The following is a 20820-nucleotide window of genomic DNA, read 5'->3' on the forward strand; positions in this document are numbered from 1 at the left end:
CAGATATTGTTGCTGCAGATGACTCTCAGCTGAGCAGCGCTGGGGTCAGGAGGGAGTGCAGTGTGGTTCAGGTGATGCACCTCTGTGTGTGTGTGTAATTAAGAACCTTACTTACGACTGCTTGTTTTCATTTCCCTCTGGCACAGAGGTGTTGCACACTTCTGCCTGTCTACTGTCTAATAAGAAATGTTTTCTCCCTTTGTTTGGCCAAATGTAGAAATGAAAGGTGCCCCGCAGTACAACTGCGAATTCAGTTTTCACAGCTGACGCTTTGGGTCAGTTTTTTGCTGATCAGACCAACTGACGCAGGATGGTATGGCTCAGCAGGAGGAGTTTAAAGCAGACTGGACACCCCTCTGGGAAGTTGGGAGTAGTAGGACAGAAATTAATTTTTTTTTTTTAACAAAACATAAGCTAGAGACCAATCTAAACCTCAGACCTTTGGTACCAAGGTCAGCTGTCTGCCAAGGCACAACAGTTGTCCTCCTCCCAACAACCTAGCAGGTTCTTTTTTTACTTTTTACAATCTCACATTTAGCAAAGGAAGCATCAATGGCCTCACACATGTCTTCTGTGTGCTGCCAGCCGCCTGCTTACCCCAGGCACGGTTCCCCAGATGGGAAGCTCCTGATGGGCTTCTCTGGAGGGCCTTGTCTCAGTGGGGCAGGAGGTGGAGGCTGTTCCCTGGGCACCAGGGCTATGGTGGCAACTGCACCACCTCTGGGCAGCCTGGCCCACTGCTTGACTGCCCTCATAGGGGAAAGGTTTTCTTTATATCCCCTGGGAATGTCAAACTGTGTTCTTCAGAGGAGAGAAAAGCAAAACAGGAGGATTTATTGGGTGCTCTATGTTTATCTTTCCTCCTTACAAGGCCCTGTCTGGCCTTGGTTTGCTAGGTTGTTAGTAGCATCAGATAAGCAGTCAAACTCAAGAAGTTCTCCCAGTCTTTTTCCAGGTTCATCCCTTCTGATAACCACTGAGCCATGAATAAACAAGGGTTCTTATATTTTTCTATTTGCAGATATAACTCTTTGTGGAACCAGTACAAAAATATCTAACCACATGTTTTTATTTTTATGGCTTTATTTATTCTGTACTACAGCAAGATAAAAAATGCTGTAATCCTTTTTTAGAATGGACTAATAAACATGTGGCATTTACAGACAACTGTCTATTTTTTATTTTCTTCTCATTTAGCAGGGATGTGGCTGGCTGCAGATGCACAGCAGTTAAGAATGGATGCAATATGGAAAAAAAACCCCAACCCGTATACTTTTGGACACACTTGTCTTTCCCTCACTGCTGGGGCTGGAGTCAGGCCTGCCATGGAGCTGTCCTGCCTCCTGCCAGTCACCAGACTGCTAGAGCTCGGTTTCCCTAGTCAGGGGAAGGGATGACCAGCCACAGACCAAAGCCCAGTCTTAAGGGAAAGCATGGACAACAATGAGCCACACGCACTGGCTCAGCGCTCACCGTGGTGGCACCCAAGACCCCTACTCCAAAACTGTGACACTGCATCATTGGGTCGGGCCTGTCACTGCTACTACTTACCCTCCTTGCCTCTCCTGATGAGCAGCTTTGTTGGCTGTCACCTGGCAGGTTTCTGCATCTAGTAGGAAACAGCATTTTCATTATGTATGTTAAATGCCTACCATGAAAGACTGATCTGGGAGGTCATCTACATAGTATAGACTTCATTCCACTCTAACCTCTCAGTCTGGTCGTTGCAGCTCAGTGCTGGCCCTGTGAGACATTTCTATGAGACAGTAGCTCTTGGTTGCTGGGGTGATGGCTTGCTATGCAGCTAATTTTGTTTGTATTTTGCTTATGAGGTCAATGCTAAGTAGGAGGCCTTTAGCAGAGATGGACAGAGTGAGTTGCACAGATGGTCTGGGCTATACTTTTTGTTTAAAACTTTGCACACAGTATGTTAAACACAAGAGCTTATCTGGCCATACACAGCAGCTGCACATGAAATTAACAAATGGGTTTAATAGACATAGATCTCATAAAGAGTGGAATTAATGAGTCATTACCACTTCTGCCTGTTGCTAAACATATCACAGTATCTTCAAATACACAGTCAAAATTAACTTACTTAAAACTTCTAGCCAATGCCTCCTGCCCTGCTGATCACTTAGAACTGCACGCACAGTTTCTCAGGGGCAGCGCTGGCAGAATTACATCATTGAGGAATGGCTTCTCTGACAAGCACTGCATGTTATGTTGCTAATTTTAAATTGCCCAAGGACAAACCTTCACTTCTTAAGTTGTCACTGCCAGTTTGCTACGCAATCCACTTCAAAGAGGAAAAATACTGCCTGTACAGCCCAACGCTGCCTTTGGTGCATGCCTAGGGGCTAGCATAAGGTAATGCCAGGGTGCCAGTAGGTTTGGGAACCCCTCTGGCTAACAGAAGGAATCAATTTATGCTTTCCCACCTACTTCCTGTTAAAACCACATCCATCACTTTTTATGTGTTTCCAATTTTAAATTCTTTTATGTATTCTGGTTTTGCTCTGCATTTTGCCCAGTGGTTCCTCAGTGCTCACCTGTAGAGCAACAGCATACAATGGTTGCTGGGGCTGGTTTTTGCCTCAGCAGCTCGTTTTACTGGCTTTAGAAACACTTCAACCTTCTGGGAGCAGATACAAAACTACGCAATTTTTATAGCACTTGCCTTGATACATAAGTATGAAATACAAGTAATTCCTTAACAGTGTAATCACTCCCTGCTTTTTGCTGTCCTTGGCTAAGGTAGCCAGGAAAAAAAAAAATCCACTACTGAAGCCTATTAAGTCTATCCGCTGGAACCGAGCGGTCATTTTGCAGGCCAAAGCTCTGCTTCCTCCAGGATCATGTTTGCCCTAACAGAAGTTCAAGCCCTCGCTTCCCCACTGATAAATGCTGGGTAAGGATGAACTGTCACCAGACAGAAGGTTCATTTTCCAGCAGCTGCTGTTAGGCCTCGCTCTAAGCAGAGATGACTGCCAGTTCCCCCATTCCCACCAGCTCCAGCACTGCGCCTGGAGCAGAGGGGAACGAGCTCCCTCTGCCGTGACAATGGCGTTATGGAAAACAAATAAACCACGTTTAAAGAAAAGCTGACAAGCAGGGAGGGCAACTTCTGTTCCCAGTGGAGAGGAGTGCTTACATAGCAGAAAACAGGATGTTATAAAACACACACAAAACCCCCAACTATTCCTCCAGAAAGCCGAAGCTGGGCACGACTACCGAACAGTGCCTGAACCAAGTTTTGTTCAACAGCTGATTAAAGAAAATCTTGTCTTCCCCACAAAATCCGTCAATCTTTAAGCCGCACACCTGCAAGAGGTTAAGAGGAGCTGCTTGGGGAAACTGGTTATTTAGTTGTAAAAGGAAATACCACTACACAGGGGTCTGACAGGACAGGGCCCTGCCAGGTAGTTCCTACTGTTTTTTAAAACCAAAGCATAGAAAACTCTTCCTAAAAGCAGGAGCAGCACATAGTTATCTTTATTGCCTGTGTAACACCTGCAGGAAGTGACAAGCAGAACACAGTATAAATCCATGCACAACAGATACGTAAATGTCTCTTAGAAATCTTTCAGAAGAAAAGGAGAACAGTTTGAAAGTCGATACCTCTAACCTCATGAGCTAGGTTTCTGATTTACAAACTCACTTTTTTTTTTTTAAAGCTGGTATTTTAAAATGGTATAGAAATGCTTCTTTACTTGAATACTAAGTGAATTAACTTATTTCACAATAAAAATATAGTTTAGTTCTATTAAATTTTCTTCTGAAAATAAATGTTTCTATTTTTCTGCTATGACAATAAATTACAATGTATCACAAATGTAGGCTTTAAGCAGATTTATAAATAAGCAGGAATTAAGTGTTCCACCTATAGTTTAACAGAATTCAAGGCATTTAAGTAAGAGATAAGCTGAAGGTGCATTTATAATCCAAACTCAATTTGTCAAGGTAAATACATATAACTAAAGTAGATGTAATGGGATTTAATGCTGTGGTACTTGTATATAGGATAAGTATTCATGAATGATCTGTTCCTCTTCCTCCAGTGTTAAATCCAGATAATCCTCTTCGTGTTCAGGAATATCCTCTAGGATTTCATTGACTGCATCAGTCTCCATGTCTTCATCTGTTGCTGAACTAGAAGAACCTTCCAATAAAAAGAAGCAGCAGAAGAATTCACCTCTGAAACAAGTTGGTACTTTCCCTCTTTCATCAGCATGACTGCTCTGCAAGTCTGTTACTGTAAGACTCCTCTTATTTCAAGTGGCTCTGCAAACAGTATTGCAGGATGGCTGTTTTTTCCTACTATTTAAAGCTGTAGGAAACCCTTTAGTTGTGCAACAGGGATCACTACAGCTCTGACAAATAACAGAAGGGAGAGAAAGTATGTGCAAGTTTCTTCTTTGCTAAATGGTATCAATTACGGTTCTATCACATAAGGGACACAAGGAAGGAGTATGTGGTCAAATCAGCTGACCGTACAGCACAGATTTGGAATAAACTCCCTAGCAGTCAGAACCCACATATTGGCAAGCCAAAAAATCATCATTACCAGTGGTAGGTCCAGGGAACATGCTCCAGCAACTTAGTACTTGCTCTCTGAGAGAGTACAGGCAGGGAGAGATTGGTTTGTTTTTAAAGAGAACTGGTGTGAGCCAGTACAATTAGATGGGAGAAGCTAGAATTGCTTGTGGGCTAGAAAGGGCCATGCATTCCTTGCTGGGGAAGTGAGGATGCAGACACCCGTGGCCTCCAGCCTCATGTGCCAAAGCCACAGCCTGCTCAGCAGCCATTTCCTCTCAGCCCTTCCCAGGACGCCTCTGAAGGTCACCCTTTCTTCTGGCTGCATCCATCTTACACACTGCCTACAGCTGATAGTATCCTTTATGGTCCCATATATGGGCTGTCGGGGACTGCAGGGGCTGTAGCTTACCTGCGCTAATGGATGGCTTGCCTGTAACTGTTACTAATAAAAGTAGTCTGGGGCATTACTCAAGGCCCTCTACCAGTATTTAAGGAGAAATCACTTAATTGTTTTGTACAAAAGCCAGAAAACAGCCTTCCTGCTTCTCTGCCTGCTGTATGCAACATCCTTACCTGCAGACTCTGTAGGCGAGTCCTTTGATGAAGTTGATTCTTCTGACGGACTGGACCCTTCTGGAGACAGCTGCAGTGACGCAGGAAGAACTCCCCCATAATGAGCAAGGGTTTGGGAAGCTAAGTGGATGTTGCCTTTAAAGACCTTTAAAGCTTGCTCTGCTGACTCACGGCTGAAACCCATATACATCAGCTACAGGAGGGGGGAAAAAATAAAAAAATCTGGAGAAATCCAAGCTCATTCAGCACCAGGGTCTGACAGGAATCTGACTCTGCATCTGACAGTCATTCTTCTTGCACAGAGGAAAGCGCTGCATGCCAGGAATTCCAGGACACTGACTCTGGTTTACTGGAACAGTTAACAACAGGCCAGTGACCTATTAAAGGAATGGGGATCTTTAAAAGAATCAAGAGCCTCTTGTTTAATATCAGACCAATTCTTTTTTCTGTTTTTCAAAAGGAAACTTCAAAGCACTCCAGCACATCAGGAGTGTGCACGTGCTATTTACTTTTTCTAGGCAATATAGTTTTTGTGCCTATCTGACATTAATTACATAGCCACACTAACTACTGAAAAGCTTTTCAGACAGCCTATGATGAGAAAGACACATTCCAACTCTTTCCCTTGTGCATTGCAATGTTTAGAGACTCAAATAAGTTTCCCATTTTCTGTCTTTTTTTGGGATAGAGCATTAGAGCGCACATACTTCTTCCCTCCACATCCATGCATGACAGGTTGGTGTAATGGACAGGAAGTACACACAAATTACATTTTAGCCTGAGTGTGACTTCACCGTGAAGAGCAGATGCCAGACAGTGGAAGTGTGACAGCTTGAGTGCCATGGGTCAAAGAATACTTAAACAAAGCTGTACAAGGAAGATTTGGTGTGTTTGAAGGCATAATTCAGAAACAAGACAACCAACTCCTAAGAAAGCAAGCGGTCTAACTTACTTGATCAATACTTTCCTGGGAAACCTGAAACTGGTCCATGGCCACAGGATCATGATCATCATCTTCCAACAATAACTCTGGATTGTCAAGAATAAACTACAATAAAGCAGAAAGGGATCAGAATAGAGCAACAGAGATATAATGGTCCTTGGCAGGGGTATGTATTTAGCTCAATAGTTGATATAAGCAAATATCAGCCAACTTAAATGATATCTGATTCATCAGTTCAGTCATTACAGTTCAGAAAAATAGCTATGAACTAAAAATATAGACTACAGAAAATAAGAATCTGCTAAACAATAAATAAAAAAAGCAAACAAGTTTTTTGTACAAAAGTACTACTCCTAAAAATTACTTACCTGAAAGGCTTGGTCCAGGTTTCCCTGTGTATTATGAAGAGCTACTTGAGCAGCTCTCTCTGAATAGCCCATACTTTTCAAAGTATTTATGTCTTCCAGTCGCTGCCTTCTTTTAGCTCTCTCCTCCCTCCGTATCTGTGCCTTTTCCTGCAAGAACACAGCCATTACAAAGCTCATTGTGCATGGGAATCCTTCAGCCTTCCCCTGTGCATATAGGGTTACTTCAAGTTTGAATCTCTTGAGGAAAAGGGATTTTTTAACTTTTCTTTTTTTTAAATACAGACTGTGGTGCCAGACACTTGTTACTAAATAAAGTTGTATTTCCATGAGCTAGCACTGTTGCCATACTTCCGCTCTACAGTCTCTGCAGATCGGATCTTATGCCATCACAGCTATTATAGGCCCTGTGTGGTGAGCGATAAACCTGTTTGGCAGATGGGCCTGTAGTCAAGACTTGCCAAGGACACACAGTCAGAACTGGGCGTGTAGCCAAGGAGTTCTATTCAGCCCTTCTCTCAGCCATTTGACTTTTCCATCCACATTTCACTGTCTGAAGTCTAGAAGTGCCATCTCAGCTTACCAAACATGACTTAAGGCACTTCAGATCTGGACAACACTGTCTTCACTTCACTTCAGCACATAAAAAAAATCCTTCTCCCCTCCTGAATCTTCCAAGTCCAAAGCCGTAATACAGTGTAGCTTGATGGTCACCCTCATAGCACTTTATTGTGCAGCCTCTTGGGATTCAGACCACCCAAGCCCAGGAGTGATAGCTTGATCATGGCATTTTTATTCCCATATGGAGTACTGCTGAGTAGCAAACACTGGTGCAGTCTTCCTATGCGCCTCTGTGGTACAACCACACGTCTTTGGCTCTCTCATCCCATCTATTTTGGGACAGAGCTTCCCTTGTTATATTAAGTTTTGGTTTCAAACTTGCGGCAACAGATGTCAAGCTGTCAGTTACACTAACAGTGCCAAAGCAGGATGATCAAAGTCCTTAATTTAGCACCATGTTGCACTAGTCACACAAAACATGATCTTACAGACACCCCAACTAATATGATCCTTGATTTAATACTTTCACTGCACCATACCTCTCTCCTGTTGGTGATAAGATTGGCAGCATGCTCCACATTCCCATGGCATGCTCGCAGGGCAAGGCGAGCTTCCTGTTCGGAGAATCCCAGGAGCGACAGGCGATGAACTTTATCAGGATCTATGGACAGCTCCTCATGTAAACGAGATGCCTGGGTATAGAAAGAACAAAATGATATTACTTACACTGTTGCTAACATACAAACAAAAAAAATGTTTCCCCATTTTTCTGAGAAAGCAAAGAATAGCTGCAAGACAGAGCCCAAACACAGGAGCTAGTGTGAACAACTCAGAATTTTTACCTAATAGTGTCTTACCTTCTGAATATACTCAGCAGCCTCTTTTTCTCTGCCACTGTGATAGTGTCCTATCCCTTGAAGGAGGTAAAGCCGTAGAAATAAAACCTTCTCACGACCATAGCTTCCCTAAAGAATTGTTTAAACAAGGTGTGTGGGGGGGCACATGGGTAGAAGCATATGTTAGAACATCAATTCATTATCAGTAGAACACTTTACACATTTAAAGAAGACAGAGTGACTAATATGTGACACTTAGTGTGCAGATAAAGTATCACATCTAAAACACTGATGATGTCTATGCATATAAACGCACATTTGCCATGACCTTTGCATCAGATCCAATGCTTTCACTATGCTGACAATTACACAACTAGATTACAGGCTGAGGAGGCACGAGAAAACTTTAAACTTCTGAAAGTCAGTCTTGTAATACTTGAACAGTAACTGAATACATGTAGAAAAAAGGCCACCCTAATTAAATCAAAACCTGCATACTTTGATGTCAATAAGTCTTTCATGGTTCTCCCCATAGCACCTCTGGAAGCATCTATGTGCTGTGGACAGCTTTTTCTCTGCATCATCCAGGCAGTCCAGCTGCTCCAGGCGGAAGTAGCACCACACTATATCCAGCTGCAGTACTGCATAATTATCAACAGTATTCAGCAGTTCTGTGCTACACTCACTGGAAAACAAAGCAGTTATTGGTCTTCTGGGAGGGGCTTTTTTTTCCACACACTTTTTAACACTAACGAAACAACATGCTATAAGTATGCATATTCACATATTTGAGAAAGCACATACTTCATATTTGAGGTAGCAAACTGAGGTCAGTGGAACTTAATAGAGCACTGATCCCCCATCACATTCACTAATACACAGGGCACTAATGATAACACTAGATCTCAAAGAATTACACTAGTCACAACTCATTTTGTTACCATTTAAGACAGCATCTCTTTAAAAGCAGAACAGAATTAAACCCTGTGTAATCTTTGAAAGGACAGACATCAACTGTCTTCCTTACTGCATGTGAACACGCTGAGTCCTGTGCTAGTCTCCTTGCACACACACACACAGATGAGAAACAGATAGGGATAATATTACTTTTGGGGATCGCAAAAGAGCAATTTAGGGCTCTGACTGCTGACAGGAAAGTAGTTTACCTGCAGAAACGCTGATACTGTTACTGACCTCAGCTATCCGCTCCACCTTTTACAGGAAATTATTACTTCACAGGAGCAATTGCAAACAAGTATCCATAACTGTCTCTCAAGCTAATGCAATTTATAGCCTAGTACATGAATATTGACTGTTTATGTTGATATGAAAGATTAAATTGCCCAGTGGCAGTATCTGTTTCAGCTGTCCTACATGAAGCCACCTGCCACTGCAAGTCAGAGCCTTTGTCTGCCGTCTCCCATTTGCAGAGGGGTGTGAAGTAATCCCTGGCAAAACAGGCCCTGATTTATATGCACAGGTAGAGCTAATGCTGTTCCTGTATTTGGTTGACAGTAAAGGAAAGAGAGACACAAGAACTTAGAAAGATTCTTACCAGAAGTGTTTATCAGCATCCAACAAATATGGCAGGGCTATCTCATATTCCTTCTTCTTCATTAAGGCTCTGCCCTTCTCATGATAACCCATTGCCAGCACAAGTGCCTAGAAAAACAGATTGAGACTTCCTTTGCACCTCCCCAACTCACTTTTATAACTAAAAAGAAATACCTAGATAATCCATTAAGAGCCCTTGTTCTTCCTAGAAAAATACAATTGTATCAGTTCTGCAAGAGCAGTACTATTTCACATTTTTCTCATCTGCTAATGTTAAAATATTGTCTAATTAAAAGCAATGAATGTTACTGACACATGAAATGTCGCACCAAGTTTATTTTAAGAATGCAACCCTAGACAGATTTTCAATGATGAGTGATAAAAAGCTAAGCATTTTTCTGGGTTCTACACTTCCTAACAGCATAAATTTGTGTTGCTTTGCTATTACAACTATCTTGTAAAATCTAACAATTCACCTCCTCTAAAACCTCAGAACCAAAAATTTTATTTTGAATGTGGCCAGAAAACACTCTAGTTCCTGCAGTATGACAAATGGAAATGTAAATAATATATATGGATAGAAACAACCTGCAATATTTCCTCTCACCCACATTCAATACTGAATGATGAAATCTTGTGCACTTGAACATTTGATGCTTTAACTCTACAGGTGAATTACTACTTTCAGCACTTCATCAGAACAGCATGCATTGTGAGAACAGACAGTTGTTATTCCAATCATCCAGAAACTCCAGATGATGCAGAAAACACAGTATGCCTCAGAAGAGGCTAGGGCAGCAGTTTGCACACCTTGGGGCCTGCTCATTTCTTCCAGAGGTATTTTTTTTTTGTTACTGGGTATAATTCCAAGTATTTGTAAAGATTTTTATTTATCTTCAGAAAATCTAGCAATCTTAAAAAGGTAGCATCTATCACCATTCTTCTGCTTCAGCAGCCAACATCAGGTATGTCACTCCTACTGTAATTCAATCCATGTACGCAACCAAAGACATTTTCAGTTGAGGATGTGGAACTTTGTGGTGAATTTGTCAAAATTTGTGGTGAACAAATTTAAATTTGAGAGGGGAGTGCAAAAGATCTCAAAACTATTTTAAAAGAGTCCGATTGAGAGACTCATTGAGTTTCCAACTGAAACTGAGGCTTAACGAACAAGTTATTTTCATGTTGTAGGGCACCCAAAATTTAAAATAGGTGCTAGGATATAACAAAAGTTAAAGCTCACCCTAAAACACAAAAATAAGATATGGACCACACAGGGGTCAGTGCAAGATTAGACCTGCAATTAGATCAGCAGTCAGAGGTCTGTCTCCAGATGACTGAAGTATTCCCAATTGTAGAGTTCTACTTCCATTTTATTTAAAAATTATTTCTAGTAAGCAAACTTCTACTGGACCCAGGGTTACATCCCCAAAACTCTGACTGTATTTCAATCCCATATTTGAAATGCTTCATAAATCAAGCTTTAAAAAGCTGTCTTAGTAGCTTTATAAGATACTTTTACCTACTTTTTTAGCTTGAGGAGGAATCTCAATTGACCTTCCAGTCTGATTAGCTATGTCTAGATATGGAACAGAATCTGGATCCAAGTACTCCTCTGAAATATAAGAAAAAACAATTTGAATTGTAAGTACCATCTTCAACAAAGTAACTCTACTGTTGTAAGATTATGTCAGTAAGTACATGGTTAAACAAAAAAGCAAACAAACAACAAAAATCAGGATTACATATAACGGCTGCATCTGTGGTTTTTTGGACATACCTACCAACAATGGCCCTGATCAGACAAACACAATCATCCAGAAATTTAGACACAACATTAAGCTACCTGAATTATAAATAATTTTTTGCAGAAGACAAAACACCTACATTTTAAATGATGTAACATTTGAAATGCTTTATCAAATAAAGCATACAATATAAAGAAAACCACAACTGAGCACAGTTGATAAAACAGAAAAAAATAGCTCAATGTTTTCCTTTCCCTACATCTTTAATGCTTATAACCAAGCTATCAATTTTGTCTTCACTTCCATCTGATTTAAAATGAAAAGATGCTTTTCTTATAAACAAAAGGCAGTTAAGCAGGAGTTTGCTAAGATTAAAAGCTTCTGCACTACATTTTTTCTCAGATGAAACAAAAGGGTTGTTAAATCCTTCCTACACTTCACACAGAACCTTCAGCCTGTGAGCCCATTAGGGACTGCACTCTGTACTTCGGCATTGTGCTATAACTGACAGTTAGTGGTAAATACCTTAAAGAGGCCCTATACAGGATTCAAGGGCTGGGGTCTAAATTCCCCCTTAAATCCATAAAAGGAATCACTTCTTTCATTTGTTCATAATCTGATACTATAGTAAGAAACAGGCTGTCACTGACCCTTGAAAGAAGCTTTGTTCAGGTATTTTTGCATTTGGCAGGAATTCATTCCATACTCAGTTTCACAGTTCCTTGTTTATGGATTTTTGAAATAATAAAATAAAGAAGTGATTTAAACTCACCATCTAGCAATGTACAAACACAACCTCATTTTGAGAAACTATTACTGTTAGATTGACTATATCCCTTTAACTTAATCCACAGTTGCCAGCAATCAACATCAAATGCAATGAGAACAGCCACATTACAGATGAAAATGATAAATGAGCTACTCTGCACAATGAAACCATGGTTACACGCAGCCATATCTGAGGTAAACTACAAAAAAGTGTTTAATGACTTATAATACATTATTCTACTGTGCTTATGTCTACAATAAATTTAAAGCCTGTTCTCAAGAGTCATCAGTCCCTTAACTGTCAAGTGCCAATTAAATAATAATTGATTCATATTATATCCTTCTCAAAGTGCCAAATGTTTTCTAGCATTCTAGTTGTGTAAGAAGAGTTGGAGTAGAAGAGGAAGTTTTAGTCAATTTAAAATCCAGTTTTCAAGTAGGCAGAAACCTAGAAAAGTATAAATTGAAATCCAGCCACGGTACAGGCACTCTTCTATGTTGAAAGTCCCCTGAGAAGATAATTTTTGATGCACAAGAATTAATGAACACCCATCTGCCTCCACCCCACAAAAACCCTCTAACAAACCCCCTTACCTCTCTCTGCTAGAATTTCTAAACCCTTCTTAGTTCTTTGCATCTTGTCATTTATTTCTTTTTCTTTCTTGCATTGAAGCTCTTCTTCCTGAACTTTTCTTTTAGTTTCCTCATCACTCTGTTCCAGTTGAAGTACCATCACTTTCGCATTGTGCGTTACACCCTGGTCTTCAAGGGTTTTGCCTGCAAAATAGAGTATGATGAATAAAATTAAAATACTCTGTTTGTGAAGACAGACCATTTTACATTGTACTGCCATGGGGCGGGGGGGGAATCCAACACCCACAAACAAAACAACCTGAACAGCCCCTTGCCTTACTTGTACTGAAGAACGACAGGAATTACTAGACTCAAGAACCCAATCAAAACTCCTGCCAATTACTGACATATTCAGTACATACTCAGAAATTAGAATCAGACTTGCATCTTAAAAGAGCTTTTTAAATAACTGGTATGTTTCTTTACTTGCTTGCTTTTTTCAAATCAAAAATATGATTGTTTCTATTTCAGTTAATTATCTTCAGGCAAAAACTGGAATAACAAAATGTCCAGGATCATACATTACAACAGTAACAGTACAGAGGAACTGGGAACTGAATCTGAGTTCCTGTTGTCAATTCCATCACTCTAATTCCGACATATTCTAAAGGAAAAAAATGTCAGATGCTTAGGCCATCCATAAAGAGGAAGCTGTTGTCATCACTTCCCACAACATGTCTGACAAGTTGAACATGTGTGAAGCATTACAAGAGGGTTTTGGATGTGCTGTTATGCAATATGGTTTTTGAGGAAATTTAGGGTTTCTCTTAAACATGCATTTTAAGTGTTTCGACACTTAAAAAAATGGATTTTCAACATTTACTACAGGATTCCTATAATTGCTCTAATTCTAAGAATTTTGATCATTATAATTTATTACATTTCCTGTAGAGCAGAATCTGTGTATTGGGTTTGTGTGGCAAGATTTTAGTAGCGGGGGGCTATAGGGGTGGCTTCTGTGAGAAGCTGCTAGAAGCTTCCCCTATGTCTGACAGAACCAAGGCCAGCTGGCTCCAAGATGGACCCACCGCCGGCCAAGGCCGAGCCCATCAGCGATGGTGGTAGCACCTCTGTGACAACATATTTAAGAAGGGGAAAAAAGTGGTCGCAGGCACAGAAACTGCAGCTGGGGAGAGGAGTGAGAAGATGTGAGAGAACCAACCCTGCAGACCCCCAGGTCAGTGCAGAAGGAGGGGGAGAAGGTGCTCCAGGTGCCAGAGCAGAGATTCCCCTCCAGCCCGTGGGGAAGACCATGGTGAGGCAGGCTGTCCCCCTGCAGCCCAGGGAGGTCCACGGGGGAGCAGATCTCCACCTGCAGCCCGGGGAGGACCCCATGCAGGAGCAGGTGGGTGCCCGAAGGAGGCTGTGACCCCTTGGGAACCCCCACTGGAGCAGGCTCCTGGCAGGACCTGCGGACCCATGGAGAGAGGAGCCCACGCTGGAGCAGGTTTTCTGGCAGGACTTGTGACCCCGCGGGGGACCCACGCTGGAGCAGGCTGTGCCTGAAGGGCTGCACCCTGTGGAAGGGACCCACGCTGGAGCAGTTCGTGAAGAACTGCAGCCCGTGGGAAGGACCCACGTTGGAGAAGTTCGTGGAGAACTGTCTCCCGTGGGAGGGACCCCACGCTGGGGCAGGGGAGGAGTGTGAGGAGTCCTGCCCCTGAGGAGGAGGATGAAGCAGCAGAGACAATGTGTGATAAACTGATCGTAACCCCCACTCCCCGTCCGCCTGCACTGCTGGGGGGAGTAGGAGGTAGAGAATTCAGGGGTGAAGCTGTGCCCGGGAGGAAGGCAGGGGTGGAGGGAAGGTGTTTTGAGATTTGATTTTATTTCTCATTACCCTATTCTGGTTGACTGGCAATAAATTAAGTTAATTTTCCCCAAGTCGAGTCTGTTTTGCCCATGACGGTAATTGGTTGAGTGATCTCTCCCTGTCCTTATCTCGACCCACAAGCCCTTTGTTATATTTTCTCTCTCCTGTCCAGCTGAGGGCGGGGGAGGAGGGTGAGGGGAGTGACAGAGCAGCTTTGGTGGGCATCTGGCCTTCAGCCAGAGTCAACCCACCACAACCTGACAAATATAATTGCTATTCCTTGGGAATTTCTGAAATCAACAGAGTTGCAAGAAATTTTTCTTTTGAGAATCAGTAAACTAGAAAATGACCACAAAAGTATACTTAACTAGAGATACATACCCAGGTCAAGCTGCTTCTTATTTATGATTATTTTGATAGCATTTTCTTTTAATGCATGTTCCTGTGCTATCCTGTGAAAGAAAGAATTTCATCCACAAATATAAGTTTCTAAGTCTATACAGTATTTCTGTTAGAATAGTAAGAAAAGTAAAAAAATCAGTATGCTCATAACTGGCTTAAAACTTTTGCTATAAAAGGCTGCTAGAAGTAAAATAACATCATTAAAAAGCTTTGTATACCATATAGGGAAAATCTGGGATACAGAAAGGGAAAAAATAAAGCAGACAAAAGAATCTAATTTTATTAGGCTTAAAAACACAAAAGGAAGACAAGCTAATGTTTGCTGTTTAGAAGACCTCCCTAGTTACAGATTTAGAACATTGATCACTAGTGCCTTCTCAGGTACTTGCTGGGGATTTACAGAGAACTATCTTCCACAGTTGCAACTTTCCTGTTTTCTATCTGTTAAACCACAGCTTCTTACATGAACTGCCCTACAGGGACACTGGACATCCTATTCAGACATACATGCTAAGAAAAAGCTTAAATCAAACAAATAGTGCTCTGTTTGTCTTTTTTTTTTTTTTTTTTTTTAAGTACTGTATGATAGTACACTATCTCACTAGAGAAGAACCAAGGGTGTTTACACTTACTGTGATCTGAGCTCCTTGCCTGTGATGAACAGGTTAGTTTCCAGTGGGATTTTTCTGCTCTGTAGTAATTATATTGGGTGGGGGAAAGGAGGAGGGAAGGAAAAAAGCATGATATCAAGATACTTTGGACATTTTCTTAATTAATTGTTTTACAATAACTACAATTTCTTTTTCAAATAATAACCATGTTAACAGGGTTATGGTTAGGCATACATATTAGTAATTTCCGGGCAGGGAGCCTTGTACTTGCTATATTGTGCTAAAAATAAGCATTATAACAGAAGAAGATTCAGAATTAGATAAATCTAAATTCAGAACCAAACAATTTAAACTAATTTAATTATGCACTTGCAATCTTAACTCTGCTTTGTAATTATGCCACTCACCTGTGACTGGCTAAGTTATCATTAATTCCTATTAGTGTCTCTGGTCCCAGATTAGATAAACTGGAATTTTAAATTAATTAATTCCCCTATGCCCAATAGCATTATAAAGAGAAATTATGAAACCGTTTGTTTGTTTTAACTGCATGGCAATCACTTAACACCCTCTACCCTTTAGCCCATCACATGCCCTGGTAATTATTTTTCACTACAGGAGAGAGAACAATTATGATTGTGTGTTGAGTTTTTGCAAGTATTCAGTAAAAAAAAAAGAATAAAAATAAAATCCTTCTGAAGCATCAGTCACCATCTAAGATCTTCTTCAGAAAAAAAACCCCAACCAACTTTGCCCTTTTCCAGAGTGAACATTCACTTCTGTTGCTGATAAGATGACTACAACCTTTAAGTGCCCCTCAATAATGAAGCTCTCTTTCACTGTTATCAGAGTGGATGAAGACATACAGTATTGAGGAAGATGCTGCTCCTGCACATGATCAAAACTAGGAAGTGACTGGAGATTGCTGTGCTTGCTAGAGACTGTTTAAGAGCAAAATATTCCCTGTTAAGAGGCTTTATATTAGTGAGAACCTAACCAAGGTCCTGCTCTCTGTCCTGTGACAAACCTGTAGACCACGCTTCACATCCATATGGTTGAATCCTCTCAACCTTCAAAGCAGAGCAGCTGTATCCAAAATGCCCTTTGAGATCAGTCCCTGGCCCACGTTAGCCCTCACACTGTGCCTGGGCGTTGCTCGCAGCATACCGGGGGTCTGGGCTAAACTACATCACAGCCAACGCTGACAACATGGGTGTCCATCAAACAGTGGCCAGCCTGTCCCCAACCTGTGTTTAGCTGACTAGGGTAGATACAGCCATCAAATTTGGTATGGTGATGAGTTTGACACTGATTTCATTAGATTCACATCATTATTCTAGAATATTTATGCATGAAACTAGATGTTGAAGCCTGGCTTTAAAAGGGCAAGACTTAATTCAGTTCTATCTTTGTGAAGCTTTTAGGAGCCAGACTTAGAAGACAATAGATGAGTACCATCACAATAGAAAATCCTGCTTCCCATTTCCAAGTTGAAACGCTGGACATACCAATTTTAAAGTAAGTTTACTTAGCTGCCTGGACTAGAATAGTTACATGAGGATAATGTCATCACTAAGATCATTGCCACATAGCACGGTTAAAAGCTAAAGGAGTTCTTTTCAATGTCATCAGCCATACATGGCCTAAGATGACACCAAGTTCAAGTTGCTTATTGGATATAAAGGGAAATTTTTTAAAAATTAAAGCTGTCATTTAAGCAAAAGCTGTGGTAACACAGTGATATTCATATGCTAATTCAACTTCAGGTATTTTGCATCAAAAAAAATACACCTGCTCTTTACTGCTAATGTGAACAGTCACATCAGAAGGAATCAAACTGAACTAGATAGACACTTAAATCTAATTTACTGTTCTTCATTGAAAGATAATTCCTCATTACATCCTAAAGAGAAGACAATTACTGATCTCCCAATATTATATTCCTTTGCCATGATATTCCCACATACCTGGGAAGCTGAAATATACCTCAGTAACTGCCCCCACCCCCCATATTTTAGATACTCAACACAGATCTCATACAAAACAACTGAAAAAGTTTAATAAGTGAAAATATTTGCATTAGACATATCTAGAACTCAAAAGGCCAAAGTAAAGCTACTGATCCTGACTTTTCTACAGTGTCACTTACTTTTCTACGAGGCAGATATATATCAAGTCTCGCAATCCCAGTCACTTTAAAATTTTCATTTCCTGTTCCGCGCTCAATTGCTTTACACCGTATTTCTTCAAGCATATTCTCTGTATCATTCTCATTGATATTCAGCTTAGATGAGTATTTTTGTACAAGCTCCTAAGAAAACAGCAAGAAAAACTGGGAAAATGCACCAGCAGTATGACATGGAAGATACACGGTATCAACTCTAGAGAGAATATTTACCTTCATCTCTTTACCAGCTTCTTTGTTTTCATTTGTGTATGGTGGTTTCCATAGCTGAATTTTGTCCTCTCTTAAGCAACTTGTCAGTTTTGCTATTAAATACTTCTTTTGCGCCATTCTTTTAAAACAAAACCACAATTGTAAGGGAAAAGAAAGAAAAATAATCAATATTTTAATATAGCTTTTGTGTACTAAGATATTGTACTTTTTCAAGAAATCTAAGTGACATTTCTGAATTCTGCAAAAAAAGCCAAGTATAAAATGCATTGCATGCATTTCAGTGGGGAGGGGAGCCCGAATCCAAACCATTATGAAAAATTGGAAAGCGGGTGAAACCTGGATTAGAGCAAGAATAATTCAGAAGCCCCCTGCTTTGAAGCTTGCCACTTCAAGAGAAATTAAACCTCTTCCTAATCCCTCATGTGAGCTGGAATTGCAGGAGTTACCAATTCATCAAAATACATGATTCGGTTCTGCCCTGCCCAGGAAAGGCTGACTCAACCCAACCCCCCTCTGAAACATTTCCTTGCTGTACCTCTGCCTTCCTGCTTCTCCCACTTCCCTACTTTAACAGCTTTTCTACACCAGTGGATGGTTGAACACTCTTTGGGAAGACAGAAAAGAGGTGTCAAGAGAGGACATCTCAGAACCACAAGCTCCACCAGGAGAAGACCATAAGGTAAGGTTCACAGCCCCCCAAGCAAAGCAAGATTAGCTAGAGCACAAAGAGCTAAGAGCAGACAACGATCTACACGTCCCGTCCCCAGTCTCAACCACCTGTCAAGCAAACAAGTTTAATAGTATCACAAAATCCTATTGTAAAATTCTGGTTATCACAACAATGAAATAGCAGCGTGTCACTTTTCATAGTCCAAGAAACACTCTTCCTGCTCCCACTGCAAAGCTAGAAAAGACAGGTGGGGCACAAGCAACATAAAGTGCAAAGGCTGAGATCAGAGAAGTATACTGTAAATCTGCACCAGGCATTAAAGTACTCATCACTGGGGAGAAGATGATAGTGAGGTGAGTTTAGGTTGAATTCATCACTAAAAGTTATTCTCATTCAGCTCAGAGAAAGTAGCAACCACTGAATCAACATGCCCTTGAAAAAAACACAAAACAAGAAATAGGGAATGCAGAGAGGACAAGCAAAGGCAGATGCAGTGATCTCAACTGAAGAAAAAACAAATAAAAATCTATGTGCATATTAAAGCATGAGAGACTTTTGGCTCTTGGACACTAGGACATGGAAGAAGATGTCCTTTAATTTATAGAGAAGCATTTAAAATGTTGGCATATATGCACTAATGTTGCCATTGAACTTTTATTAATCAGTTTCACTTTTCTTTCAGTGCGGTTTCCTTTTCTCATTCTTGTTTATTAGCACATAGCTCTCAGGAGAAAAGGGGACAGAAAAGCAGAATCAAACATTTCTATCCATTTTTCCAGTTTCAAAGACTGTTCCTTGCTCAGAAAAACCACTATTTAAGAGCAAAAAAAATGCAGGCAAACATCCAACATGTGATAAGTTTACTGGTTAACTTTACCTCCACCCCAGCTTTATCGAGCTACAAAGAATCTTTGAATGCTGCAAAGACAATAGTCTCCTCTAAAGAGGAGTCAGAAGGATTAACTAAGCAAGTGGATGGTTTAACAGTCCTTCCTGATGGATTGCTGTAATTTGCATAACGTCTGTCCAAACTAGGAGAGAAAACCACGGGTTCTCTTTCTTGTTGGAATGATGTTGTTGGCATCATTATTTTAGGGCCAAGGCAAAACATGGCCTTTACAAAGCAGAAAGCAACGAACACGCTCAATTTTCAAAATATGCATAGAAGTTATTAATGCAGCTTTCCCCCTTTTCCAGAACATGCCAGGCAATTCTCATGAACAACCTGTGACCATAGTTTTCCCACTTTTAGGTTATGCTAAAGAACCACTTTCTAATTCTACTCAACATTAACTCAAGAAACAAAAAGGTAATCCATGGCTTTGGGGCATCCAGATAAAGTCTAAAATTGCAACCTACACTTAAGACTATGAATTGTAAATATGAGTGGCGTTTATAAACTCGTCATTCATCTTTCTGTCAATACTATTTTATAGTTTTGTAAGCTTGTGATTTCTTACAAAGCTATTAAAACAGAAAACACCACTGGGGTCTCCAATTAAACTCATTCTTTCCAACCCTCTATTAAGAAAAAAAAAAGAAATCTTGCTTTCACAAGCACAAAAGCTATCATTTTATATGTAACACTTCTAACATTTATCATAAATTCCTCTTTCACCATAACTAAATTACAGAAGTATCCTTAGCAAAAACATTTACGACTTACTTTTCCATCAGCCAACACCACAAGTGCTCCTGACACGGTTTCAGGAAGTGCAAAGGGGCTTTCTCAAAACTAATTTGAGTAAACAATCAGGGGGTATTTCCCAGGGGCCGCTTGGAATGCAAGACCGAGTTTTTGTAGCTAAGTTGTCCTCCTCCAAAGCCAGCTAGTCTTACAGATGACATAAAACAGTAAGAGAAATAAGGTTCAAACGCCCAATTTTTGATGGCAGGAACGGAGGAGCCTCGGAAGGATTTACTAATAACGCAGTATGCATCGATTTTCCCTAAAGACAAGGAGGAAAGCTACCTGGCGCAACTACGGTACGTCCCTCCACGGCTAAAGGAGGGCCAAGAGACCGAAGCAGCGTCATGAGCAAAGCCACGACCCAGCGGCTCGGCGAAAGGATGGCAACGCGGACACCGCCGGCCCCAGCCCGGGGTGCCCCCAGGCCTCCCCAGGAGCACATCCAGCCTCTCCCCTACCACGACAGCACCGAGACCCACGGGTCACCGCTGTCACCAAGGGGATTCCAAGCACGGCCCCCGGAGCCGCCGCCCTTCCCAGCCGCCTACCAAACCAGGGCGGCCGGGGAGCGTTCGGGCAAGCCACAGCGGGGCCGAGGACAACCGGCCCCCCGCTTCCGAGCGGGCGACCGCAAAGCGGCAAGCGGCCAGGCCGAGCAGGGCACCGCGGGGAAGGGGCGGCCGGAGGGGCGCTCCCCGGCACCCCCGCCGCCGCCG

General features: G+C 41.4%; 1 protein-coding gene across 2 annotated transcripts; it reads right to left on the reverse strand.

The window, feature by feature from the left end:
* Nucleotides 1-3475: 3475 nt before the first annotated feature.
* NUB1 (negative regulator of ubiquitin-like proteins 1) lies at nucleotides 3476-20673 on the reverse strand. Of its 2 annotated transcripts, none has more exons than XM_010586195.1 (15): nucleotides 20081-20673; nucleotides 17745-17862; nucleotides 17496-17657; nucleotides 15368-15426; nucleotides 14715-14785; nucleotides 12482-12664; nucleotides 10898-10986; nucleotides 9373-9479; nucleotides 8316-8502; nucleotides 7839-7946; nucleotides 7521-7673; nucleotides 6424-6570; nucleotides 6065-6160; nucleotides 5113-5305; nucleotides 3476-4162 (listed from the first exon to the last, which is right to left on the reverse strand). In XM_010586195.1, the coding sequence occupies exons 1-15, from the start codon at nucleotides 20086-20088 to the stop codon at nucleotides 3999-4001; spliced, it is 1845 nt and encodes a 614-aa protein (XP_010584497.1). In that variant the 5' UTR covers nucleotides 20089-20673; the 3' UTR covers nucleotides 3476-3998. The 2 variants fall into 2 exon arrangements, with proteins under 2 accessions (XP_010584497.1, XP_010584504.1); XM_010586202.1 differs by lacking the exon at nucleotides 20081-20673 and adding an exon at nucleotides 19292-19863.
* Nucleotides 20674-20820: the final 147 nt, after the last annotated feature.

The sequence above is a fragment of the Haliaeetus leucocephalus genome, unplaced genomic scaffold (assembly GCF_000737465.1).
Source record: "Haliaeetus leucocephalus isolate CR32 unplaced genomic scaffold, Haliaeetus_leucocephalus-4.0 Scaffold0, whole genome shotgun sequence".
Classification (NCBI taxonomy): domain Eukaryota; kingdom Metazoa; phylum Chordata; class Aves; order Accipitriformes; family Accipitridae; genus Haliaeetus; species Haliaeetus leucocephalus.